This window comes from Protopterus annectens, chromosome 4.part0, assembly GCF_019279795.1.
Source record: "Protopterus annectens isolate FY-2018-M chromosome 4.part0, PAN1.0, whole genome shotgun sequence".
In the NCBI taxonomy this organism is placed as follows: domain Eukaryota; kingdom Metazoa; phylum Chordata; order Ceratodontiformes; family Protopteridae; genus Protopterus; species Protopterus annectens.
The window spans coordinates 503,012,954-503,038,543 of NC_056733.1; the positions used below are offsets into that span (position 1 = coordinate 503,012,954).

At 36.4% G+C, this 25,590-nt stretch overlaps 1 protein-coding gene across 2 annotated transcripts in view; it reads right to left on the bottom strand.

The window, feature by feature from the left end:
* Window positions 1-25,590, bottom strand: part of RPH3A (rabphilin 3A) — a 1,850,086-nt gene that overhangs the window by 931,016 nt on the left and 893,480 nt on the right. For both annotated transcript variants that reach the window (XM_044068420.1, XM_044068419.1), the window contains one exon: window positions 9,898-10,041. In XM_044068420.1, coding sequence (XP_043924355.1) covers window positions 9,898-10,041 — 144 coding nt within the window. The remainder of the gene's footprint in view (window positions 1-9,897; window positions 10,042-25,590) is intronic.

A 25,590-nucleotide genomic window follows, 5' to 3' on the forward strand; every position in this document is an offset into this window, starting at 1 on the left:
TGATGCTTTTGAACTATGGTGTTAGAGAAAACTGCTGTGAGTTCCATGGACTGTAAGGAGATTGAATCAGTCTATAATTAAGGAAATAAATCCAGTCTGTTCACTAGAAGGCCTAATAATAAAACTAAAAGTCAAATAATATGGTCACATAATGTGAAGACAGGATTCACAAGAGAAGACCTAGATGCTGGGAAAAATCCAAGGGGAAACAAGAAGAGAGCAGTGTTTGGGACAGCGTCACTGAAGAAATTGGAAGAATTTAAAGAAGCATTTGTTGACAGATGAGCCTGGTATGCTAAAGTCCTTGAGGTCACAAAGACTCAGATTTGACTAAGTTACACGTTAATTATTGTTCCTGTGATTATTAGGCTTTCTGTACACAGATAAATTCATTAGTAAAGGTAGTCGGTGCTGTCAATTTCATTTAAATGTGTTTCTTTTTTGACAGTAGAAAAGCATACTTGTAACTTTACCTTTTAACATGTCTATAATGTGACAGAATACATATTCCCTACATCTTTCCATCTTATAGCATAGAATGGATTTCACACTGCAAAGAGATTTTATTAGAAAATTAGCTTTGAGTATTGATTCATTTGACTACTCATCTATGCATTTCTAAGTAGCTACAGTGCTACTTCTGGTAGGTATGTCATGACTTCACACATATAATCTCCTCATATCTTGCATACATATCTTGACCCTAAAAAATTAAAACATTACATGCTTAGACCTTTTGCATACATACATTGCATATACTTTCCCATTATGTTTTAGTTTTACAATACAATTTACAAATGTCTTAGATACCTTAAGGATGATTTATATTAGCGTACATTCCTTTAAAGAAGATATGTTGGCTGTCCATGAAAAATTCAGTGTTCCAGTTATTTGCCTCACTTTTTTCAAAGTAGTTCCTATCTTTGCTACCTTTATTCATATTTGATTCTGCCTTTTTGTTGTTAAGGGTGGCACATTGGTGCAGAACCTAGAAATGTTGCCAGAAATCAGAGGGTACATTCAATACATAGTCTGCACATCCTTCTTATATCTATGAGCGATTTTGCTGACTGCTCAAATTTTATATAGCATCTTGAAGACATGCTGCAGCTGAAATGGCTTTCCAAGAGATTGCCTATATCTATGCATGTCATGGGAGAGTGAAATGAATACACATGCGCGGCATGTTAGGCTTGTCGTCCTGTTCAGGATTAATTACACTGCCTGGTGATCAATGTGTGCTGGGACAGGTTCCATTTCTCCCTGCAGACCTGTAATGGATTAAGTGGATTAATGGAAAAGTGTTGTCATGATGCCCTGGGCATAAGCCATTTGAAAGTATTATAGGCATTCTTTTAATTAGCGAGTTACTTTAACATTAAATTAATCTCATTGAATGCAATTTTCAGGCATTTATGTTGTTTATACATGGTCTTTAATATTATCCATTTAATACCTGTTTATCAATGAATTAATGAATAACTATTGACACCAAGTACTCATCATCTGCAGATTTCTACTTAGCTACAGTGTTATTTCTGGTAGGTATGTCATAACTTCACACAAACAAACTCCTCACTTAGTAGATGAGCTGTAACAGGATCACATGCTGCAGGTACATTTTCATCTTTGAAAGAAAATAACAAACAAATACACAATGTCGATAGTTAGTTGTCACTAAAGTTTTGAGTGATCACTACTGTCTCCTGCTTTTGTGTACTTTGCACTGTATTTTTTTTGTAAAAAATTTCTCTTCATGTCACTGTTACTGCTGTGAGACTGTCTTGCAGTCACCTGCAGCAAGGGATTTCTAGCTAGCTGTTTAATTGGCTTGTGGTAGCATTGCGCTTGTGGGTCTCTTCTACTGTGTTTTTACTTTAGGAAGATTGGGTTTATTTATTTCTGGCAGGAGGTGTTTACCTGGTCTATATGAGTTGGGAAATACACAAAAGGACTTGTAGTGTAGTCATTTTATTGGCCAGAGGGCTTGTTACTTTTTGTGTTTTTTTTTCTGTGCTGCTATAAATTTTGCTCATTTGCATGGGTTAACAATACCCTGTACAGTAGCAAACACATAGAAAGCAAGTTTTCTCAGTAGAAAAATCTGGGTCTATATCAGCTTATCGAAAGCTCATAAGAGTGAACGCTCTTTGATCGAACCCTAAACATTAAATAACCTAAATAGCGAAGACACAGAACAGAGATTTCTTTCCCAGGGAAAAAAAAAATCACTGGGACATTTTCAGGAGTTTGCCATTTCATAGGTTAGTACTAGGCTAACTGCCTTTGTGGGCTATTTTAAGCCTAGCCAATTACCCCATGTGAGAATCAAACCCTGCACCTATGGTTTATAAGGCAAACACCATAACCATTATGCCAACCTTCCTCCACTGTGGTGTGATCTCAGATTTGGCTTTTTTTTTTTTTTTTTTGAGAAACAATGATTTTTGTCCCTGGGAAAAAAATTCCTGTTCCATGTCTTTGCTATTTTGGTTGTTCAGCATTTTGGGGTCAATCAAAGAGTGTTCACTTTTATTAGCTTTTGATAAGCTGATATAGTCCCAAACAATCCACAAAACCTTTAAAGCAGCAATATAGAGCAAATATCGACAAGCTTAGAGCAGCTAGTTGGGTGCCGAGTGGCAAAACCTACAGATTTAATGTAATTCAGTAATGTGTAAACATTAAAGTTAGTAGAATTTAGTACTGTTTAGCATAATCTTCCCCAGTGAAGCATCCTTATTAGTCTGCACCAACAAAGCACCCTTAAAAGCCTTCTAACCCCAACACACCACCACAATCAAAGGACTGCAGAGTATGGATTGCAATTTCCTAACTTTTCTGCAGTCAGCTTGGCGGATAAGGGCATCTTCAGACAACAAAGCAACTGTCTCATGTTTACTTATGACCACTTAATCTTTAAAGAAGTAGGCACAGTATGCAAGAGGTGTACTTACACAATGACGTTGGAGTCTAAACTCTTGCATACAAGCACACATCAGGTTGTCAAAACCATGCACACCACACACACATAGACTGACTTAGGCTGAGGCACTTAAAATCAATCTTCCTAAACAACAAAGATTACTGAGACCACCCATTGTCAAAGCTATACCTCAGCAAGCCCAAAGGCACTTAAAAAAGTGACACATAACACCACACTGCCACTGTCAATGGAGGCCTAAACAGTAAGGCACGGAAACACACTTCGCAGGACTCTAATCACATGAGGCTCCATTGTACTGATGCCCATCTAACCAGGATGAACAAGGAGAAAGTCGCTGTTAGATGCTTATCTGGTGCCAGGATTTGCATAAATCACGCAATCACTCAAGTCATTATGCCACAGGTGCCAGTTTGATTCCATAATAATCCTTGTAGGTGTAAATTACCTAAGATGTACTTCCATGGACTATATGAAGAGATATTATGGCACTTGCAGACTATATGTCTCAGGGTGGAAAAAGCCAAGCATTGAACAGCATATTACCATCACCAAGGATGATGCTACAATATGAGCAAAAAATGATTGATTTTAACAACTGGCTGTTGTTCTAGTGTCATTCTAAAGGGATCCTATATTTGTCAGCTTGGGAGGATATGGTTAACAGATCACTTTGTTCTGTTTTTCAAAGGATGGTCTGCACGTTTCCCCTTTAAGCTTTTGAATACTGGTTAAAGCTTTATCTACTCCATCATGCGTTTTTTGCCAATGCCAAATTGACAAACCTATTGACATAGCAAAATCAACTCAACTGAACCTCAAGGTGCTGCTGTTCACTGCAAGAAGCCTAAATAAAAAACTATAGTCTCTCCAAGCCCTCCTCACACTTGAGAATATAGACATCTGTGCAGTTACTGAAACATAGTTTAAAGTGATAGAAAGTACCCTGGCAGTGCAAGATTTCAGTGCCTTCCACACTTTTAGAACAGTAGCTGCACAGACAAGGGTTAAACATGGAGGTGTCTCAATATACATCAATAACAAGCATAACTCTGGGGTGGTCAAACAGGTTGACATGCTGGAGTTTCTTCACATTCAGATAACCATAGAAAAAATCCTGTGCCATATCCTAGCTAGCTAGGTCACCCTCCATGTCCCAAGGAGTTCAAATTGCATTCTTGGACATACTGGATACATTTGCCATCCAACCTAATAACCTACTTATGGAAGACTTTAATTACCCCTCCATAGACTGTAAATCCTATACTGCCTCAAATTTGTGGGCACAGAGATTCCTGGACTTCATAAATACAAACACAGTTGACCAAATAGTCAGTATGCCCAATAGATGCTCCAATATACTAGACCTCATGCTCGCAAATATGGGAGATATTGCATAAATCCACACCACCCCCCCTGTCTTGTCCTCCTTGGTAAGGTCTGACCATAATGCTGCCTCCTTCAAAATCAAAATCAGCTCTGTAATCCCATTAAAACCAGTAACAGCTAGGAACTATCCCAAGGCGAATTGCCTTTTACTAACTAAAGGTTTATCAAAATCAGTGCCTCTCCAAACTATGAGAATACAGCAGCCTATGTTGAATTGTTCAAAGTCTGTACAACCAAGTCAGTGGCTGCATAGAGGCTGCTATACCTATCCAGAAGTAATCCAGGACTAGCCCCAAAAATAAACCACCCTGGTGGCTTCCCGAACTAAACAGGATATACAACAAAAGGAAAAAAAATATGGCAAAAATCAGGAAAGGTACGTCCCATAAAGATAAAAACTCTCTCATCAAACTAAAATAGGCAACTAAGAAGACTAGTTAGGTCAAGCAAAGCCAGCTTTGAGGTTAAGATAGCCTCCCAGGTGAAAGATATCCATAAGGACTCCTTCAGCTATGTCAGAAACCTCAAGCAAAGTACATAGCGATGCGCTGAGCTGGTTAATGGTACCACATTCACCAAGTCTGGTAATATAATGAACCTGTCAATGGACAAATTCAAGTTTCAACTGTACCACCCAACCATCCCCCAAAAAATACCCTCAAACTTAACCCCTCCAATGATAACTAGGGATCATGTACTGGCTGCACTTGCTAAAATAAAGAACATAGCCTCAATGGGCCCTGATAACATCCCAGGATGCCTCCCGAACAGTCCAAAATATGACTTATCAGGACCTCTGGATTCATTATTTACTGTAGTCTTAAATCAGGCTTTGTAACACTTGAATCGAGGATTGTGATGGTCATACCATTTCATAAAGGAGGACCACTAACAGATCCTGCAAACTACTCACCCATTAGTCTGACTAGACTTATTTGCAAAGCCATGGAAAGAATTATCATGGAAATTATTAGCAAGGACATAGGAGACCTCCAGACTCTGGATCCATCTCAGTTTGGCTTTGTCAAAGGAAGGTCATGTTTACTGAATCTGGTAGACTTCTTTGAAAAGGTCACTAAACCAATGAATGAGGGTAAAACAGTGCATACTGCCAACATAGATCTGGCTAAAGCATTTGATACAATACCCCACATGGGCAATATCATCATACTTACAGAGCTAACTATAAACTCCTTTATAACAGATTACATAGCTAGCTAGTTCACTGATAGGACCCAGCAGGTTGGAACTGGTGAGGCTACCTCCACAAAGAGGCAGGTCACCAGTGGAGTCCCCCACTCCTCTTTAGTATCTACTTTTTGAATGTCAAAGCCAACGTCAAAGCCTCTCTGGCTAACCAAGTTCAAAGAGGATTTCAAACTGGGAACTGTCACTGAATCACCCCAAGATAAGAACACTCTTCAGAAAGGTCTAACACAGAGAAACTGTTGGTGCCAAAGCCATGACTTAAAACTAAATACCAATGAATGTATTATAGTATATTTTGTGAAGTCGACCACCCCAGGTAACTATGTCATCAATAAAACACCTGTAAATGTTGATTCACTAGTTAGAGATCTGCAGATAGTAACCTGGCCTTTGACCAATATGTGTCCAAGGTAGTAATAAAATCCTTCTCTGTTGCTCCACTAATAAGCAAGGGCATGGAATCTAGGTCCAGAGAGGTCATCATACCACTGTATTTGGCTCTCATCAGACCAATCATAGAGTATAATGCCCAATGTTGGTATATACATGACCAGACACATGCAGCAAGTGGAATGTCCACAAAAGTTCCTTACAAAAAAGAATATGGGAAGTAAACACAATGTCCTACTCTGATTGACTCAAAGCCCTGTCTCTTTACTTGGTATCATACAGACTTCTGAGAAGTGATCTTTGCCTGGCATACATGGCACCCCTGGACCCTGTTTGATGAACCTTTTGCACATCTGCAAAACAAATGGCATCAGAAGAACTGCTAGATTAAAAGACCTAAATTTTGCTTGCGACATAAATAGGACATGTTAGAGAGACACATATGTTTCTCAGAGAATTCCCATTCTCTGGAACTTGCTACTCATGCATGTGAAGTAGAGTTCCTCCCTATCCCTGTTTAAACACAAGTTGATCCAATGGATGGGTAAGCAGAAATTCATCCTTGGTCTTGTGCCTTTGTTTCTGATGGATAGAGGCAGTCAGTAAAACACTCCCTATATAAATCAAATTTTAGGGTCATATTTGAGTTGCACAGCTAGGCTTATTAGGGCCCTAGTGGTTGTTAGCCTAGTATACACTTATGAGCCTACAAAGAAGGTAGTCACCGATACCAGTCTTACATAGTCTCTTAATATTGATTTCCTGTGTCAAACGCTCTGCTTGTAGTCTGTGTGTGTGTGTATCTGTGTTTATGTGTGTACTTGTCTAACTGTCCTCATTTTTTTTTGCCACCATGTCTGCTGACCTTCAGTCTTCTAATCGGCTGTCATCCAAGCAGTCATGAGGGTGTTTTCTGCTCTCACTCAAATCCTGGAAAAGATATTTTTTTTTTCATTTTTATGAACCTAACCCCCAGCCCCAGTGCTGATGTAAGCACCTGTTCCAACAGGAGCCACCATCACTGGCCACACCCACATCCTCCTGACCTAGCCCCTTACTGCATGACAAACATCCAGTCTCCAGGAGGTCTTGTCATTATAGTTACGATATAAGCTGGGCAGGAAGCACTATCCCTATCCCCGGAGTGGGCAATTCTAATAGCAGCATGTGCCTGACTTTTTAATTGCATTTTTATATATTTTCCAATTGTCTGAGTATATCAGTAAAAACAAATGAAAATTCCAGCCAAGCTAGAACTTCCACTGAGTGACCTCTCAAACCTTTTGTATCAAAGGCACATGGGATATATGCACATGCCCCTATGAACATCAGGTATTTCAGCTATATGGCGATTCTGAATACCCATCACTTATTTCTTTTTAAGTCATTTCAATGGACAGTTTCAGGGAAATAAAGATAAATCCCACTAGCTGTGGATATGCATATTTTGGCCTTGTTATAACCTCATTAGCACAGCACAAGTAGAATGCTTAACTAACCATAAGAAACACCGGGCTGTAATACCCAGCTGATGTCCATTACAGTTAGGGTGACTGCAAAATATCCCAACTAACAAAACTAAAACAAAGAGTGAGAAGGTCACACAGAAAAACAAATCAGTAAAAACAAATGAAAACTCCAGCCAAACTAGAACTTCCACTGAGTGCCCTCTCAAACTTCTTGTATCAGAGACACATGGGATGCATGCAAATGGTACCTATGAACATCAGGTGTTTCAGCTATATGGTGAATCTAAATGCTCATGGCTTATTTCTTTTTACGTTGTTTCAATGGACGGTTTCAGGCCAATAAAGCCAAACCCCACTAGTCATGGATATACATGTTTCAGCCTTATTATGACCTCACTAGTACCAGTAGAGTGTTTGACTATGCATAATAAAAACAGGGCTGTTATACCCAGCTAATGTCCATTACCTTTAGGGTGACTGTAAAATATCCCAACTAACAAACTAAAACAGAGTTATAAGGTCACACAGAAAAAACAATCAGTAAATACAAATGAAAACTCCAGCCAAGCTAGAACTTCCACTGAGTGACCTCTCAAACCTCTTGTATCAGAGGCACATGGGATCACTGAGTGGCCTTTCAAACCTCTTGTATCAGAGGCACATGGGATCATTTGCATATATCCCATGTGCTTCTGATACAAGAGGTTTGAGAGGTCACTCAGTGGAAGTTCTAGCTTGGCTGGAGTTTTCATTTGTTTTTACTGATTGTTTTTTTTTGTGTGACCATCTCACTCTTTGTTTTAGTTTGTTAGTCGGGATATTTTACAGTCACCCTAATGGTAATGGACATCAGCTGGGTATAACAACCCTGTGTTCCTTATACTTAGAAAAACACTCTGCTTGTGCTGTGCTGATGAGGTCATAATAAGGCCAAAATATGTAATCCATAGTTAGTGGGGTTTGGCTTTATTCCCTGAAATTGTCCATTGAAACAACTTAAAAAGAAATAAGTCATGGGTATTTAGAAATACTATCTAGCTGAAACACCTGATGTTTATAGGGGTCATTTGCATATACCCTATGTGCCTCTGATACAAGAGGTTTGAGAGGTCACTCATTGTAAGGTCTAGCTTGGCTGGAGTTTTCATTTGTTTTACTGATTGTTTTTTGTGTGTGACCTTCTCACTCTTGCTTTAAATTGTCTGAGTATATAGTTCCATAATTACATCTGAATTCAAACTCATGAGCCCCACATTCCATTTGTTTTCATTTGTTTTACTGGTTGTTTTTTGTGTGTGACCTTCTCACTCTTGCTTTAAATTGTCTGAGTATATAGTTCCATAATTACATCTGAATTCAAACTCATGAGCCCCACATTCCAGCGCTGCATCTGCTAATAAATGAAAAAAAGCTATAGTTCCTGCCCTGAATATATTCATGAAGACTTCTTCAACAAAGTTATACCATTATTAGCTAAGATTCATGGTCATCTCTTCTTAATGCCATATCATCAGCTCAGAGGATTAGTGCCTTGTTTCTAGGTAATCATGAATACTCTATTTGAAACAAACTAGTGGGAAGGGTGACAAATGCATGAATGCAATCAGCCATAATAGTAGATGAACTGCATTACTAACACAAACGCTATGTTGTTCATTGCATATGCATCGAATATTAGCTCTCTGATGGGCACATAGCAATATATCTCTTACATAGGGCTATTAAGTAGTCATCTCTGAACTAGTAATTGGCATTCTCTATGAACTTTCTGCACATTGGTCCTACACACTGTAGGCCATGTCTCTGAATCCCACCCAACAAGTATGCACAAGCGCATTTTTTCCTGCATGTTGACTGACCTGAAACATAATATTTCAAGATTTTATGATGGAAAATACTACTTGTTGCCCATGTTTGTTTATCAGCTCCTCAGTTCGATAATATTAAACTTATTCAGTTGTCTATTTAATGAATTCAGTGTGGATATGAATCATCTTTTTTACAAGCAAATGCTCATTTAGTGTGGAGACACTGATCTTTGTGGCAGAGAAAACTATCATGTGATGCCAGCTTTCAACAAAAATGTTTTGCCTTTGGATCTAAAAAAAAAGAGAATGAAATGGAGAGGCGAAGAACCTCCCACCAGTGGAAGTCAATCCAATCAGTACCAATGAGCAAAAGTTATCATCCTTAGTCCAGAAACAATTGCTTATGACTAGTCCATAATTAATTTAGACAGTTATATAACAATATATCATGCCACTGGCCTATATTTACATTCCATTTTATGCACTTCGTTTGGTAAACATAAAAAACGTAGTCACTATAATCATAACCTCCACAGAAATAATTACATCCTAAATCACACCAGTGATATGGTAACTAGAAAGGCAAATATGGAATATCAGGCAAAGAAGCTGATAACTTGGAATCCAACTTACATGGCACTATCAATACACTGTAAATATAGAACAAAAAATTATCACCCTTGCTCACCCGATTCGTTCTTGCTCCATTTCTTCCATTTTTTCAGCCCGTGCAATGACTCTGTTAATAATTTCTTTTTCCTCATCGGTTAGTTCTTCATGTTTTCTCTGATGATCTGTTTGGTTTCTGTGCACTGACCAGCCAGCACCAAGCCTGCCAAGATGGTTGAAAATGTTAGAGCTAATGAAGTCACTCAGAATAATGAAGCATCATTAAGAAACAAAACATCTGTTTTACTCAATGAATAAAATGATGTATAGCACTTAACCAAGACTGTTTTATATTCAAGTTACCTCTGTACCTTCCTTTATTTTTTATCAAGTAGGATACTGAATATTTTCTAGTATTTCTTAAAACAAACTTGTTGTTGACCAGTGAGTAAAAATTATATCTATTAAATTCTTATTAAATTATACATACTGCCGAACACACCTCTCAAAATTTTCTTTCCTCAAATACTTTTTTATTTTCAATTAAAATAACATTTACATAATATTTTTAAATATCATTTTAAACAACTATATACAATATTTATAATAGCATGACTTTCAATTAAATACACTGTTGTTGTGTCTTTCGCTTTTCCCAGTTAGAGGTCACCACAGCGGAACTCCAGTCCGCTAATGATTGGCAGTAGATTTTTACATGCCGAGTTGCCAGCCCTGATGCACAACCTTCAACGAAGGTACGCCCATTCACACATGTCGCTGTATGTTATGAAATATAGAATTAACAGATCAGTTATAAGAGATACAATATTGATTATTGCAAAGTGTCCAACAAAGATATAACTTTCTTCCAAGAATTATTTACCAATGGCCTGGGATAGATTCGTAGTTCTTTGATTTTTATTTCCATCGATGCAGTTGTCTTCAGTAAAGTGTAGAATTCTTCCAAGGTCGGAGGGGTGAATTTGAATTTCACCTTCTGGTTATGCATTTCCTAGATATAGCAAGTATTGTCCATAACAAATACATATTTGTCTTATTCAGGTAAGGACCTTCATTTACATTTAGTATAATCAATACTTTAGTTAAGGTAAAGGATTCATTAAATAAAGCTTGTACAAAATGATTGATTCCATTCCAATATGATTTAATTTTATTTCATACATAAAAAATATGATTCCACTCTGCTTTATTTGACTTTTCACACTTCCAACAAAAAACATTTATAGTAGTACTGATCTTTTTAATTCTATCTGGTGTTAAAAATGCTTTATGTAAGTATTTCCAGTTAAATATTTTCCAGTACTGTGTGTTACAGGTGTAATTAACTGATAGTAAGATGTTAGTTTTAATTTCTTCTGTTAACTGCAATGATTGACCTTTTGTTAAGAACTGCCAGTATGATGGTTTGGGAATTATTTTATATGTTATTAACTCTTTATATAGATTTGAAATGGAATTTTTTTTCACAACTATTATATACAAATTCATACAGAAAACTTATTAGATTTTGAATATCTTTAAATGAGTAATTATTAATTAATCTGCATAAATCTTGAGTGTACATTAGAATGCTTTGTAAGGTTAACCAGTCCTGTGTTGGAATATTGTAAGCAGTTTTTATCATATGTATATCTAAAACATTTAATTTATTTACACATTGAAACCAGCATAAGAATTCATTTTGTTCCCAGGAGGTTATTGTTTCCCTATATATTTTGTGAGCAAAGTTCTTAGTGATGGTAAATGGGGTTAAAAGGTCAAACCAAAATTTTAGATCTATGTTTGCATTGATAAATTTCCTAAAGGAATTAATGTAATGATTAATCAGTGTTGTTTTAGAAGGTTTTGTTATATTATATTGTATACTTATGCATAGTATGTACCAGGGTTTGTTTGATGTGTCTACTATTAAATTTTTTTTAACAGATTAAATTCATTTGTTAATATAGCTGTTGTTAATTCTTTCCAGTTGGTAGAATAATTTGGGTTTATCCAGACTATTGTAGTTTTAAGCACAGATGCTTTTATATATGTTTATATTTCTGGGAAGTTCAATCCTCTGTGTTTCCAGAGTCTAATGTGATGAGTTACAGCTACTCTATTCTTTTTGGGATACCATAAAAACTTTATTAAACATGAGTTTATTTCTTTAAGAATGCATCTTTCAGGAATTAACTGTTTTGCTAATGCTACATATAGTATTTTTAAGTATTATAGTAAGACCATTTTTATTAATTGCAATCTGTCTTCAAAAATTAATATAATTTTGTTCCATTTTTCTATATATATTTTTATCATTTCAATAATGTTTTTATAATTTATTAATATTGTTTCATTCATATTTTTGCACAACACTATTAGTGTAAGTTCTTGTTTTCCTATGATGGATTTATCTGTAACTTGTAGTTCTTTTTTCTTTTTTAAAAATAGAAATTTTGATTTTGTTCTAATAAAGTGTAGACCTGAAATCTTATAAAATTTCTCCATTACTTCTTCTAGCTCTCCTAATAACTCTTTGGAGTTTGATAGGATTAATAAAATATCATCAGCATAAAGCATTATTTTACATATGTACTGGTCATATATTTCTATTCCTTTTATTCTTGGATTATTGTGTATTATTTCTGCAAGAATTTCTATAGCCAAAGCAAATAAAATAGGAGAAAGGAGGCATCCTTGTTTAGTACCTTTCGTTATATGGATAGATTCTGAGGTGAAAGGACCTAATTTAATAGATATTCCCAGTTGAGGGAATCAAAGGATTTTTCTATGTCTAATCCGATTACAATTGTTTCTCTATCTTCTTTATTCACATAATCTATAAGAGTAAGTATCCTTGTAATATTATCATGTGTGTGCCTGTTATATAAAAATCCAGTTTGATCATTATGAATTGTCTTTGAAAGTGGGATTTTCATTCTATTAACTAGGATTGACATGAATATTTTGTAATCATTATTCAGTAATGATATAGGTCTGTATGAGGTGCAAAGATCTGATGGTTTATTATCTTTAAGAATTGGTGTTATGAGAGAATATTTCCATGAGGGTGGTATTTTTGCTTCTGATTGGACTTCTAGCAATGTTTTATGAAAAAGGGAGATTACTGTTGAAGGGAAGAGTTTGTAAGTTTCCGTAATTATACCATCTATTCCTGGAGCTTTGTTAGATTTACTTTGTTTTATCTTTTCAACAATTTTTTTGTAGGATATAGGATTTTGTAGGTCTAGTTTTAAGTTTTCGGGATTTTTTTTTATATTGATAAGGTTTGTATCTAAGTTTATTTGGTTGGTTTCTAAATCTTTTTTGAAGTATTCCACATAATGGAACTAAAATGCTTCAAGGGTGTCTCCTATATCTGATACTTTTTTCCCTTTCTTTTCATGATATATACTACTAATGTTATTTGCTTTAGATTGTATTTTAATTCTTGCAGATAAGTTATGTAGATATATGGGGGACGTGGCTAATGACTTTATTTTTAATTTTTCCAAGGCTAGACAAGTTTTGTGTGTTATAATTTCATTATATTTTTTATTTAATTCCTCTTTTTCTTTTTTGACTTCTGGGCAATTCTGATTTTTTTTTAGATTTTGCTGTCAAGAGTCTGGTTTGCAAGTCTAATGATTCAGATTCCCACTCTCTAACTTTGTTTTTGTACCAGCTAAGGGTCTTACCAAATAAATACGCTTTTAATGAGTCCCAAACCATGACTCTACTGATTTCTGTTGTATTATTAATTTCGAGAACTAATTGTAGTTCTGACAACATCCAGGGTCTGAATTCTTTAATTTTCGTGATATATGATGGAATTCTAGTTGAGAGGATTAAAGGTTTAAACTCTATTTGGAGCTTCATTATCAGAGAGTCATGATCTGTGAAGGGGCATGGAACTATTGAGAAGTTGAGGATTTTTGTTTGTAAATCATGAACTATGAATAATTTGTCTCTTCTGGTTTGTGTTCCAAATCTATGGTCTTTATGGGAAAATAATAAGGATTTATCATCTTTTACTTTAAAAGTGTCTATTAAATGAAATGAATCAATCCATTGTTTTAAGGATTTTGAAATAGTTGCTATGTGAAAAGACTTCTTGGTGGTTTCAGAAGCTTCTAAGGTACAATTAAAGTCTCCTCCCAGTATAAGATTTCCTTTATAATTGTTAGAAATAAAATCTAGGTGTTTTTTAACCGTTCCTGCTCCAATTCCTGGGAACCAATATAGATTAGCTAAGGTCCATATTCTGTTATTAAATTTATTATAACAAATGCTAGTAGACCTTCTTTGTCTTCATATTTATAAATACTTTTGGAGTGATTATGTTTTTCTTCCAGAGAATTGATACTCCTTTTGTCTTTGTTCTATAGGAGGATTGAGCTAAGACTGTATAGTCCTTAGGGTTCCAAATAAAGCTATCATTAGTCTTCAAATGCAGTTCCTGGAGAATTACTACTTGTGTCTTATTTAGATTTAAATATTTTAGTAAGTTTGATCTTTTATTTGTATTATTTAAGCCACTAGTATTTAATGATAATGTTAAATCCATTTCAAGTTATTGTTGGAAGAAACTTTTTGCTTCTTTTTTTTATTTTGATTATGGTAGTTATACCACATTCTCTGATAACATTGGGTGTTATTTTTATGTGTGCAAACTTGGGAGTGTAATTTAATGTTCTTTCTTCTTTAAATACAAGTAGGGTAAAATTCTGGTCAGGCTTTAAAGTACTTCTATAAAACATTAATTCTAAAGTATCAAATACAAGTAAATATGAATTTCCCATTAAACATGGAACGAAGGTAATTCCTAATCCAATAGATAAAGATAGATCTATTGGATTATAACTCATGCCTTTAATCAACAATATCAACTGAGCTCCATATGTTAAATTATTATATGGAGAATTTTCTTACAAGAAATATGAAAGTCTATATTATTCTTTTATTGTTCTATAGTATTTTATATATCAGGATGGAATGTTAGTATTGTAAACAATTATTATGTTAACTTAGAAAATATTTAATATTTAGTTACCCTTAAGAGATCCCAAACATGTCAGATATGTTATTTTGGATAAATTAAATGCAACAGAGGAGCATACACTAAATAAGCCAACAACAAATAGATTATTACTAAAATAACTTGACTAAAAGGACTCTACAGGAGACAATGAGTGATTACCAATGAAATATGAATTTACTGTAGGGGTACTGTCTTCCTTTATTTTCCCACTCTTCAGCTTACCAACTTCACCTTACACTTATGGAAAGACATGACTTATCAGTGGTATCCTGACTCTGAGTAGAGGTGCCCTACATTCTGGTGTGCAGTGCTTTTACATATTTATAGATTTACAAAGCAGAGTCTAAGAATGAACTATGATCACCCTGACAATTCCCATCCTGCATAGGGCACCTGCTGCTTCCAGAATGGGTAATCACATCAGGTCTAGAATGAATGTGAAGGAACCTATATGGTAATCAAGACTTACCTTAGGTAAGTATTAATCAAATAGTATTTAGAGCATCTTAGAGAATTCTCGGGGAAGTTAGAATACTCTTAAGCCTCTCCTCCCTTGACCAAAAACAGAGATTTTCCTTCCCTTTCTTTCCCTTGTTTTAAATCAGTACTAATAAAAGAAATTCAGCAAGCAAAGGTAAACAGAAATAACATTCAGTAGTCCAGCTTGTACATGACTCGCAATCCATTAAACAGGCCATTGACTAACATCACTTTAATAAACATTATAAAGGCAAATTAGAAATAATTTCCTAGCTCTTTAAATTTTCTGATAAAGCAAAAATCTAACAATAAGTTATTTTAACTAAAAGTATAAAGCATTTCAATTTTTCCTTGCATGTATACATTTCTACTTATATTGTAGTGTCAATAGCTGTCTTTGAAATCTGTACAATACTTCATTTCTTCAAATAATTCCTTTTTCAATTCAGGTTTTGTTTTGTCAAAACAGCAACAATATTTCAAGGTCACAATTAATATTTAGACTGATGTTTTAAATAAATAACTTGTCAGTTGCCAATTGAGTTAGTTTAGAATGTATGGTTAGTGCAAATATAGCATGTTGCAAAAATATGTATTTTTTTTGTGTGTGCTCTAGAGACTGTCATATGCAAGTGACATATATAATGTAGCATATATAGAGGAGATAGCTTATGGATTCAGGTTGTTAAAGTAAATTATGCTTATTAATCAGGCAGTTTCATTTAAATTCACAAGTAATTTGGGGACATTTCAGTTGAGTTTCCAGGAATGTGTAGTCCAATGTGAGTAATTGAGTCCACTTTTCCTCATAAACATATGTCACAATTCATTAAACTAAGCAGAGTCTAACATCTGTCTAATAATCATTATAAAGACAAAGAATAGTAATTTCCTAGCTCTTCAAACTTTCTGATATCACAAAATGTTGACAGTAAGCTATTTTAACTGGAAGACTAAAACATTTCAATACTTCCTTGTGAATATATATTTTTACTTTTACTGTCGTGTCAAGAACTTTCTTGGAAATCTATGCTTTACTTCACTCTTTCAAGTCATTCATTTTACTGTTCAGATTATATTTTGTCAAAATGTCAATAGCATTTCAAGGGCACATTTAATATTTAAACTGATATTTTAAATGAATAGCTATCAGTTACCAAGTGAGTTTGTACAGAGTGTGAGGTAATTGCAAAGATAACATATTGCAAAAAGTAATATGTATCTTTTCATATGCTCTAGTTGTTGTTGTTGTTTTTCTTTTGGCTTTTCCCAGTTAGGGGTCGCCACAGCGGAACTCCGGTCCGCTAATGATTGGCAGTCGATTTTTATAGAACCGAGGTGCCAGCCTGATGCCCAACCTTCAATAAAGGCACGTCCATTCACGCATGCCTTTCGAATGCCACTCGACCACAGGGAGGACATGCAGAATCCACACAGCAGGTGCTCCAAACGAGAATCGAATGGGAGAACCTCTTGCTGTGAGGTGACAATGCTACTGTTGCACCACCATGGCTTCATCTTTTCATATGCTCTAGAGACTGACAATTTCAAGTAACATATAAAATGTAACTTTTACAGTGCAGACAGCTTGTGATATCAACAAGTTAAACTGAGTAATACGTTTTAATCAAACAGTTACATTTCAGTGCACATGTAGTTTGGGAACATTTCAGTTGTGTTTCCAGGAATATGTAATCCTATGAGGATAAATCATAAAATATATACAAATAGTCCTAGTATGTATTTATTTTACCTTGCTTAGGTTGTTTTTCATTTTAATAACTAAACAACATTACTTTTTCTTATTATTTGTTATCTGTGAGGCTAAATGTACTTTGCAGTTTCACAGTGTCCTTAGAAACTGCAGCAATTGTTTATTGTTGCTATGGCAATGCAAATAGAATGTGAAGAAAGCTTCACTTCTCTTAACCAACAGTACATTTTTCCCTCCTTTTTTTATGTATTTGTTAATACTAAAAGGAAATAATTCAAAGGACATATGTACATGAATGGAACATTTCAGAGTTAATCACAAACATGTCCCCAATCTCAAAAAGCATAACAGTGACTATCATTAATCTAATAAATATTGTAATAATTAAGTTCACTATTTCCGTTAGTCTACCTTAAAACTAGATTATTTTAGACTATTATTAATCTATGTATAGATAGTGAGTTATTAAATATATACATACTATATTAGTATAGTAAATAGGAGAGAATTTAAAAAGGGAGACAAGATGCAGTTAAAATAGAGAGAAAAGAGAAGAGAGAAAGAAAAGAGAAAATTAAGAGAAAATACACATATACTATGTATGTTGATTTGCTTTATAAATATTTTATGTGGTATATAAACCTCCTTCTGTGAAAGAAAAGTACCCTGTTTTACATACCTGAGGTAATGTGGAAACTCTCGTGTCATCTATTTTCAAAAAATATAGATAAAGATTCCAGTAGTTAGTTACCTTTGTTTTAAAATTCCAAGCAGTAAAATTGGTTCTTTAAAGTAATGTTTAAACAATTCATATCATAGTAGATGCTTTACGAGATTTGGCTGTAACAGTATCAGTCTTTTGCTTCTTCTTTTTGACATCTGTCCAGACATTTGATTCTTTTGTTCTCTTGAGAGAAGGTGACATTCAATCCATATCCTCTGGTAAAGTAATCACGTTATAAGTTTTAATAAATGAAGAGGCTTCCTCTAAGTCAATAAAAGTCCTCATCTCGTTGGCATACAGTATTCTTATCTTAGGTGGATATGCAAGTTGTGCCTTGATGTTATTTTGTTTCAGAAACTTTATCACACTTTTTTCCTCTGTTCCATTATTCTAGATGAATAGTCGTTATCAAATCTTATCAGGCTCTGTTTATATTTTAGAGGTGCCTTCCTCCAAGCAGATCTTAAAATCAGTTCCTTGTACAAGTATGAAAGAAATTTGATAATTATTGACCTAGGAGAAGAGTTTGAGTTAGTGGCAGGTTTCCCAAGAGCTCTGTGTGCCCTTTCAATGCCAAAGGAAAGTCCTTCTTTTAAATTTAAAAAGTCAGGGATCCAGCTTGATAAAAAGGAAATAATAGCCTCACCTTCTGTGTTTTCAGGTAATCTGAAAATCCTGATGTTATTTATCCTCTCCTTATTTTCCAAGTCATCTATTTTATTAACCACCCAAGTGTTTTGTTTAAGAAGCAGTTCTTTCTGTGTTTCCTCTTCCTTAAGTCTGCTTTCTAAGTCATTCAGAGAAACCTCTATTCCTGTTATCCTTGTCTGGTGTTGTTGTAGCATTTCCTTGAGGGTGTCAGCCTGTTTTTGACTGTTGTTTTAAGATTTTTTAGGTTCTCTTTAAAATCATCCATCTGCAAAGACAACTCCTGCAGGGTAGATGCCATCTGTGTAGTTCCTTCCTTAAGGCAGCATTCTGGTGAGAATTCTTTGAGTTGCTCATATTAACAAGTGAATATACCTCCAAGCTTTTTGACAGGAAATTATTTGTAAAACTTCACCAAAGTTTCTAATTATGCAAATTAGTCCTTTGTCTATAAGATTTTATACTTTGTGTCTTATTTAACTAATTATATGGAGCTCTAAAGTACTGCTGCTTTCAGTTAGCCATTCAGGCTCTGCCCCCCCCCCTCAAAATTTTCTAACATATAGAAAGCTGAAGATGTAGCCATGACAGTCCTAAACTTGAACTAACCTTGTCTTCTACTGTGTAAAAATCTGCAAAGGCATAATATAAAGACAAGTAATCTGTAAAAACAAAAACACTCCTACTTATGTATGCTATCCAAGATCTTACCAACAATAAGTCTGGACTTGTATGCACATGGATGTTTGCCTGTACACACCAGATTAGATTCTACATTAGAAATTCAATATCACACTCATATGACTTAGATCCCAACAGAGAAGACTAGTGAGACTCATGATATAATGGAAACTGCAACATGAAAAAGGAGCAAAGCAAGTTTCTTTTAACACAACAACACTAGCTTTGAAATGAAATGCTATACTACATCAAAGTGAAACAGTTTGTGCAGTATAGTAACTTGAACAGATGCACCTGCAAATACTCTTCATTACTAATACATTTATGTGTGTGTGTGTGTGTGTGTGTGTGTGTGTGTGTGTGTGTGTGTGTGTGTGTGTGTGTGTGTGTGTGTGTGTGTGGTCCACTGGTTCATAGTCCTCAGTAGAGTGCAAGCAATGAATATAGACTGTGTGGGGGCAAACTGCTTGCCTATTACTCATCTAGTAGGCGCTGTTAATGTGATCAAATTTACAGTCATGTTATTACTTTTTAATTTAGCTTAATGTCTTTCTCTTGCTTCCTTCAATTGCCTCATTGCAGCTGATTCCAATGTTATCTTTGGAAGACCATTCAGTGCAACCACCACTCACTCTAGAAAAACTCACACATGCAAACACTCGTGTGTGTGTTCACTCTGTTTCCTGCCTTAGTACCATCTGCAGGTACATATACCTTTCTTTCCCGCTAAAATGTCACTCACATAGTCGTACAACAGGATCAGTCCTTAGAGTGCCGCCTGTATAACTTTACCAGTAAACTTTTCTCACTGGATATAGCCATTATCACCATTCTTGATAACCTGCTTGCTGCCAATTTTTTTTACTTGCGTTCTACCTTGTATTAATATGAAGGCTATGCAGCTCCACCCCCTTCACCACCACCAATCCCTATCTTCACTGGACATGCCCAATGACTTTTCTACTTTCATGTAATTGGCCCATTCGTTCTGTTGGAGGTGAGCTAGGAAACCCCAGGGTAAGTGAGAGTCCTGCAACCTATTGTTTCTTGTAGTGACAGTGCAATCAGCTCATTCATTCCTCCCTCTGGAGAGACAAGTGGTAAGGAGCAAACCAACTTTCAGGTCCAGTGGAGCAAATTCTGCAGTGACTCCCTTGGCTCCATGTGATGCTGCCTCCTTGGTGACTATGCATACAACAAGGAGCATGTGCTTTACAGGCTAATATCCATTACAGCAACACTTAGTTCTCCCTGTAGATGTCCCCCATCAGGATAGGTGAGCCTAGAGTAGACCACTCAGTCCTATACTCTTGGGCTAGTCACTCCAATGCCCTTGCCACTAACTGAACACAGGATGTCTGGGTTACAGTCATTGGTGCTTTTAACAATAAACCCATGTTCAGTAATGTCCAGTGCTTGATTTTTTTTAAGTCAATGTGCCATCCTTTCCTCATAGGTTCATAGGTTCATAGATGTTCACTAGGCTAACAACCACAAGGACCTTTTTAAGCCTAGCCATGCATCCCAAATCTCTGACAAGTTGTGATACCCTTGATAAGTGTAAGCAGGGGTTTGGGAGATGAACCATTTACAGGTTACCTTAGTCCATTAGAGACATGGGTGCCAAACCAGGGATGAATTTCTGGTTTCCCATCCAGTTGTCCAAGTTGCACTTGAATTCGATTAGGGAGGGACTGTGCTTCACATGGATGGGGAGCCTGTTTCATAGACTGGGTAATCTCTGGGATATATACCTAGCTCTCCAGCAGGTCTTATTTATATCACAGGCAAGGTTTGAGTCTTTAGAACAGATAATTCTGGTACTGTCTGTTTTGTGGATATGCAGGAGGTCCATCAGAGTGGGGTCTGACAATGCCCTTCAATATGATAGTTACCAGTGATGGATGACTTCTCAAAGCATACTATTATGCATTTCTTGGCATTTAGTTTTAGGTCATGACTCTGACACCAGTTGCTTGTCTGTGTCAGCCCCTTCTGGAGAACATTTGTGTCAGTGTGAGATTCAATGACAGCTCCTAACTTGTAATCATCTGCAAATTTAGTCAGCCAGAGACCACTGACATTGGCCTTGACTTCGGAGAAGTAAATGCCAAAAAGAAGTGGTCCAAGGACTGATCCCTGAGGGACTCCACTTGTGACTGGCTTCTTTGTAGAGGTGGACTGCCCAATTCTAACTTTGTGGGTCCTATCTTTAAGCCAGTTGGTTATCCGCCGGGTGACATACGGGTTTGTACCTAACCTCTTGAGTTTGTCAACAATGCCTGAGTGGAGTATTGTATCAAATGCCATGGCCAGGTCAAGGTAGGCAGTGTGAACGATTTTGTCCTCATCCATTGCTTTCATGACCTTCTCAAAGAAGTCCACCAGGTTGAGTAGGCATGATCTGCCTTTGACGAAACCAAACTGAGTCGGGTCCAGTGTCTGGAGGTTTACTATATCTTTATTGATCATCTCCATGATAATTCTTTCCATGGCTTTACATATAATACTAGTGAGACTTATAGGTCTGTAGTTTCCAGGGTCTGTAGATGGCCCACCTTTGTGCAGAGGGATGATTGTTGCCTTTCTCCATTCATGAGGCACGAAGCCTGTTTGGAGGCTATAGATAAGTAGTAATTCCAGAAGCCCTGATAGGTCATGTTTCATGCCATTTAGAAGACATCTTGGGATATTATCTGGGCCCATTGATGCAGTGTTCTTGGTCTAGAGAGAGCATTAAAGACCTGGTCCCTAGTGATAGTAGGGGGAGTTATATTTGATATTTCCTGAGGGAAGGTTGAGGGGGAGAGAGGAGTAAAGTTAGAGCTACATTTATCATCCAGGAGGTTTGCTATATCTTCTGGCTCAGTGTAGGTGGCTCCATTTACAATGAGTTCTGCACACAATTGTGTATTGCCTTTGAAGTTGTGGACATAGCTAAAGAATGCTTTGTGGTTGTCCTTGGCTTGGGATGCCAAACTTACCTCACATTTGGCTTTAGTAGACTTTATTTGTCCTCTGAGTTGTTTGTTTAGTTTAATGAGAGTGCTTTTATCCTGCTGGGTGCTGCACCCTCTAATTTTTGCCATGATTTTCTTCTTCCTATTATACATTTGATTGATTTTGTGATTCCACCAGGGAGGCTTGCTTTTTGAGTTAGTTCTGTACTTCTTCCTGATGGGTACAGCTACCTCTAATCTCAATAGGTTTCTTCATCAACCCCACTTGGATGAACTCAGCAAACTAAAACAGAGCTCACTGAAACTCTTTTTTCATGGGGTGCTAAGCTCACTCAAATCCCACATGCAAACCTGCTGTACCCCAGTAATTAAAATTGTGGGCCCTGAGGATGTAAAACAGGTTCCTATCAGTTCGTCGAAATGTCAGCAGTTTGAACACCATATGTTCGAACTGTGACGTCCGAAAACTGATTATTGCGAAGCTGTGGAACCCCTCAGTGGGCCGTTTCTATGGCTTCACTATAGTCAGCGCCGTGGTGGAAAGTTATGGGTTTGGTTTAGGTAAGTGTGCGATTGTGCAGATATTAGGGTTAGGGTGCGGGTTAGGTGAGTTAGGGTTAGGGCACGGTTGAGGTCGGTGTGCAATAGTGACAGACTTTAGGGTTATGGTGGGCTAGGTGAGTTAAACTTAGGGCGCGGGTGGTGGGTGTGCGATAGTGACAGATTTTAGGGTTAGGGCGGGATAGGTGAGTTAGGGTTAGGGTGCGTGTCAGGTGAGTGTGCGATAGTGGTGGAACATAGGGTTAGGGTTTGGGTTAAGGTAAGTGGATAGATAGTAGTGTATCTATAGTTTAGTGTAGGGTTAGATGTAGGATTTTGTGTGGATTGCTGTTGTTTTGGTGAGCTTGTGTTGTGTGTGTGTGTTTCTTGGAACAGCAATTTTTTTCCCTGGGAAAAAAATTGCTGTTCTAAGACTTTAATGCTTTTGCACTTCGAACATATGGTGTTTGAACTTCAGCCGTTTTGTTGAAGTGATATAGACCCTGTAAAACCACAGGGTAAGTTGCAAAAATGATTATTGATTGCCAATTTGCTCAGTTGAGTTTTACTGGATATCATTGAAAACTGACTAGACCAGAAAACCAAATGCCCACCAACATCCCTTCCATGACCTTTCCTGCCATCAAGGTCAGACTTACCTGTCAGTATTTATAAGTGCAGATGTTAGCTTCTCACTGAGGAATGGCTACATTGTAGCCCTTTTCTTGACCTCAAGTATCACTCCAGCTTCCTCATAACTTCATATAGCAATATATTTTCCATGTTTGGTGATACCTTTTCCTTTTCTTCAAATGATTCTCTGACTTTCTTACTAAGCAGTATTAGTCTCATTCCACTGTCTTTGCTCTCCCTGCAAAGTCTCTTTGTCCATGAATTCTTATAAAACCTGTTTCACTCTGCACTGCAAAACTTTATGCATTACTCTTCTGATATTTCAAACACTGATAACTCTTGCCATCAATTTTAATCTGCTCTCCAATAGTCCCATATTATAATTTTATTAAGATACCTAAGTTCCTATGCATTAGCAGTGTGTTGTCACTTCTGTCCAGAGATGATCCTTCCTTTACCCAAATCATTATTACACAGCAGTGTGTTTAATATTTATCCCTCCTGGTGGCTTTCTTCACTTGCTGAGTGAATTCCTCCTGCTTTGTAACCTTCAGTAATTCTTTTTTTTTCCTCATATCATTGATATCAACATTTTCCACTTCAATTTTGGCAGATTAACATTTCCCTTTACTATAGCTTGTTTCTTTTTGTTCCAGTGACATATTTTTTAACTGTTGACTGTAATTTCCTTAGACCCCCAGAAGATAGTAAACAATGTTGATTAACAGTTCTTTTTTCTCCTTTCACCATTACAAACAGCCCACTTACTTTTGCAATCTATGTCCCTTGTCTTATAGAAAGGCATTGCTTGTCTTTCATACCTTTCATATTTTCTAGCATCTCACACTTTATCTCCTGTCAAGTTTCAGTTACTCCAGTTTTGTCAGCTTTCTTCAAAAGTTCTTCCTCTTCTCTATTATTGTTGCTAATCTCCTGGTACTAATTATCACTGCTTTCCTTCCCTGAAGCTTCCTAGCTGGATTTACTTCTCTCCTCAGTACTGTTCTTCCTTTCCCATGCTGTTCTTTTAGGCACTTATTTATTTACATTTTGTTGACCAGGTGGCCTCTTTTCAGGAGAGTCCTATCCTGATTGGTATTCATAGTGACTCTTCAGAGAACTCTTTGTTTGAAGTAATCAGTAGGTGGCACCAGAGGGCTGTTACCTGTGCTCACTGACTCTAAAATAGAAGCTGTATGTGGAGATGAGATAGAGAAGAAATAAGGGAAAGTGTGATTCAGAAGGAAATGATATTTTGCAGGGGAATATTATGGTTTTAGGTGGTTTGGGTGATTCGTTTTACAAAAAATAATGGATGAAGCAGAACCAGAAGAACTGGAGGCCATGCCATAGAATGCAGAAACAGACAAAAACAAAATGTGTCAATAAGGAGATGACAGTAAGAGAAAAGGATGTTGTAAATGATGGCGTGGATACAGAGAGGGTATGTCTGACCAGTGGAGTAACTGATTTTATGGAGCAGAGAGTCTTAAAGAAAGACTGACAGCAGTGTTTCCAATGTAAAAACCAAGACAGGTAGAACAAAGGGCCACATAAATCCCTACAGTGGTGTTACAGGTATATCTTTATTGACAAGGAATAACCCTGGGATGGTTTCAAATAACCACATATGGACCCTCAAAATTGTAACATCATTGGCTGCATGCATCACACCTACTTATATGGCCGTACATAAATGGAGTGGCCATCCTGTGCTCAAAAGAGATGCCAACTTTGTTAGATGACTTGTATACAAAAGACAGTGTTGTGCCAAATTTTGAAGACCAGGAAAAATTCCAGAAACCCTGCCCAAATTGTTCTTAAAGGAGCATATGCCACCAGAATACAAAGAATAATGTAGGACTATAGATAATATATAATCAAACAGAATTCTTATTCTGGGGTGTGGGAAAAATGTTTTTCTCAAAATGGGTGCATAATGATCCAGTCTATCTGTCCAGATAAAATCAGTGACTTCCTCCAATAGGTTGTTTGGGTAAGCATGATGAAGAAAGGTGTTCTTAAGCAAAATACATTCCTTAATAAAAGTTTCATCCTCAGGTACAATTCTGGAAAGATGGATGAGATGTCCCTTCAAACTACCCTTTTTTATTTGAAAGAATGAGCACTACAAAAATGTAAGTATTTATTAGAAAAAGTATCCCTTGTGTGTTTGGTAGACTCATAATGACTATTAGCCAAGTTCTTGTATAAATATGCATCAAGAAAAAAAATGTCTGCATGTTGAATGTTAAAAGAGAATTCCAGGAAGGAAGTAATATAACCAACGTATTGGAAAAAAATGGTTAAGTCTGGCCAAGTCACCCTCCAGACAATCAAACTGTCATCCA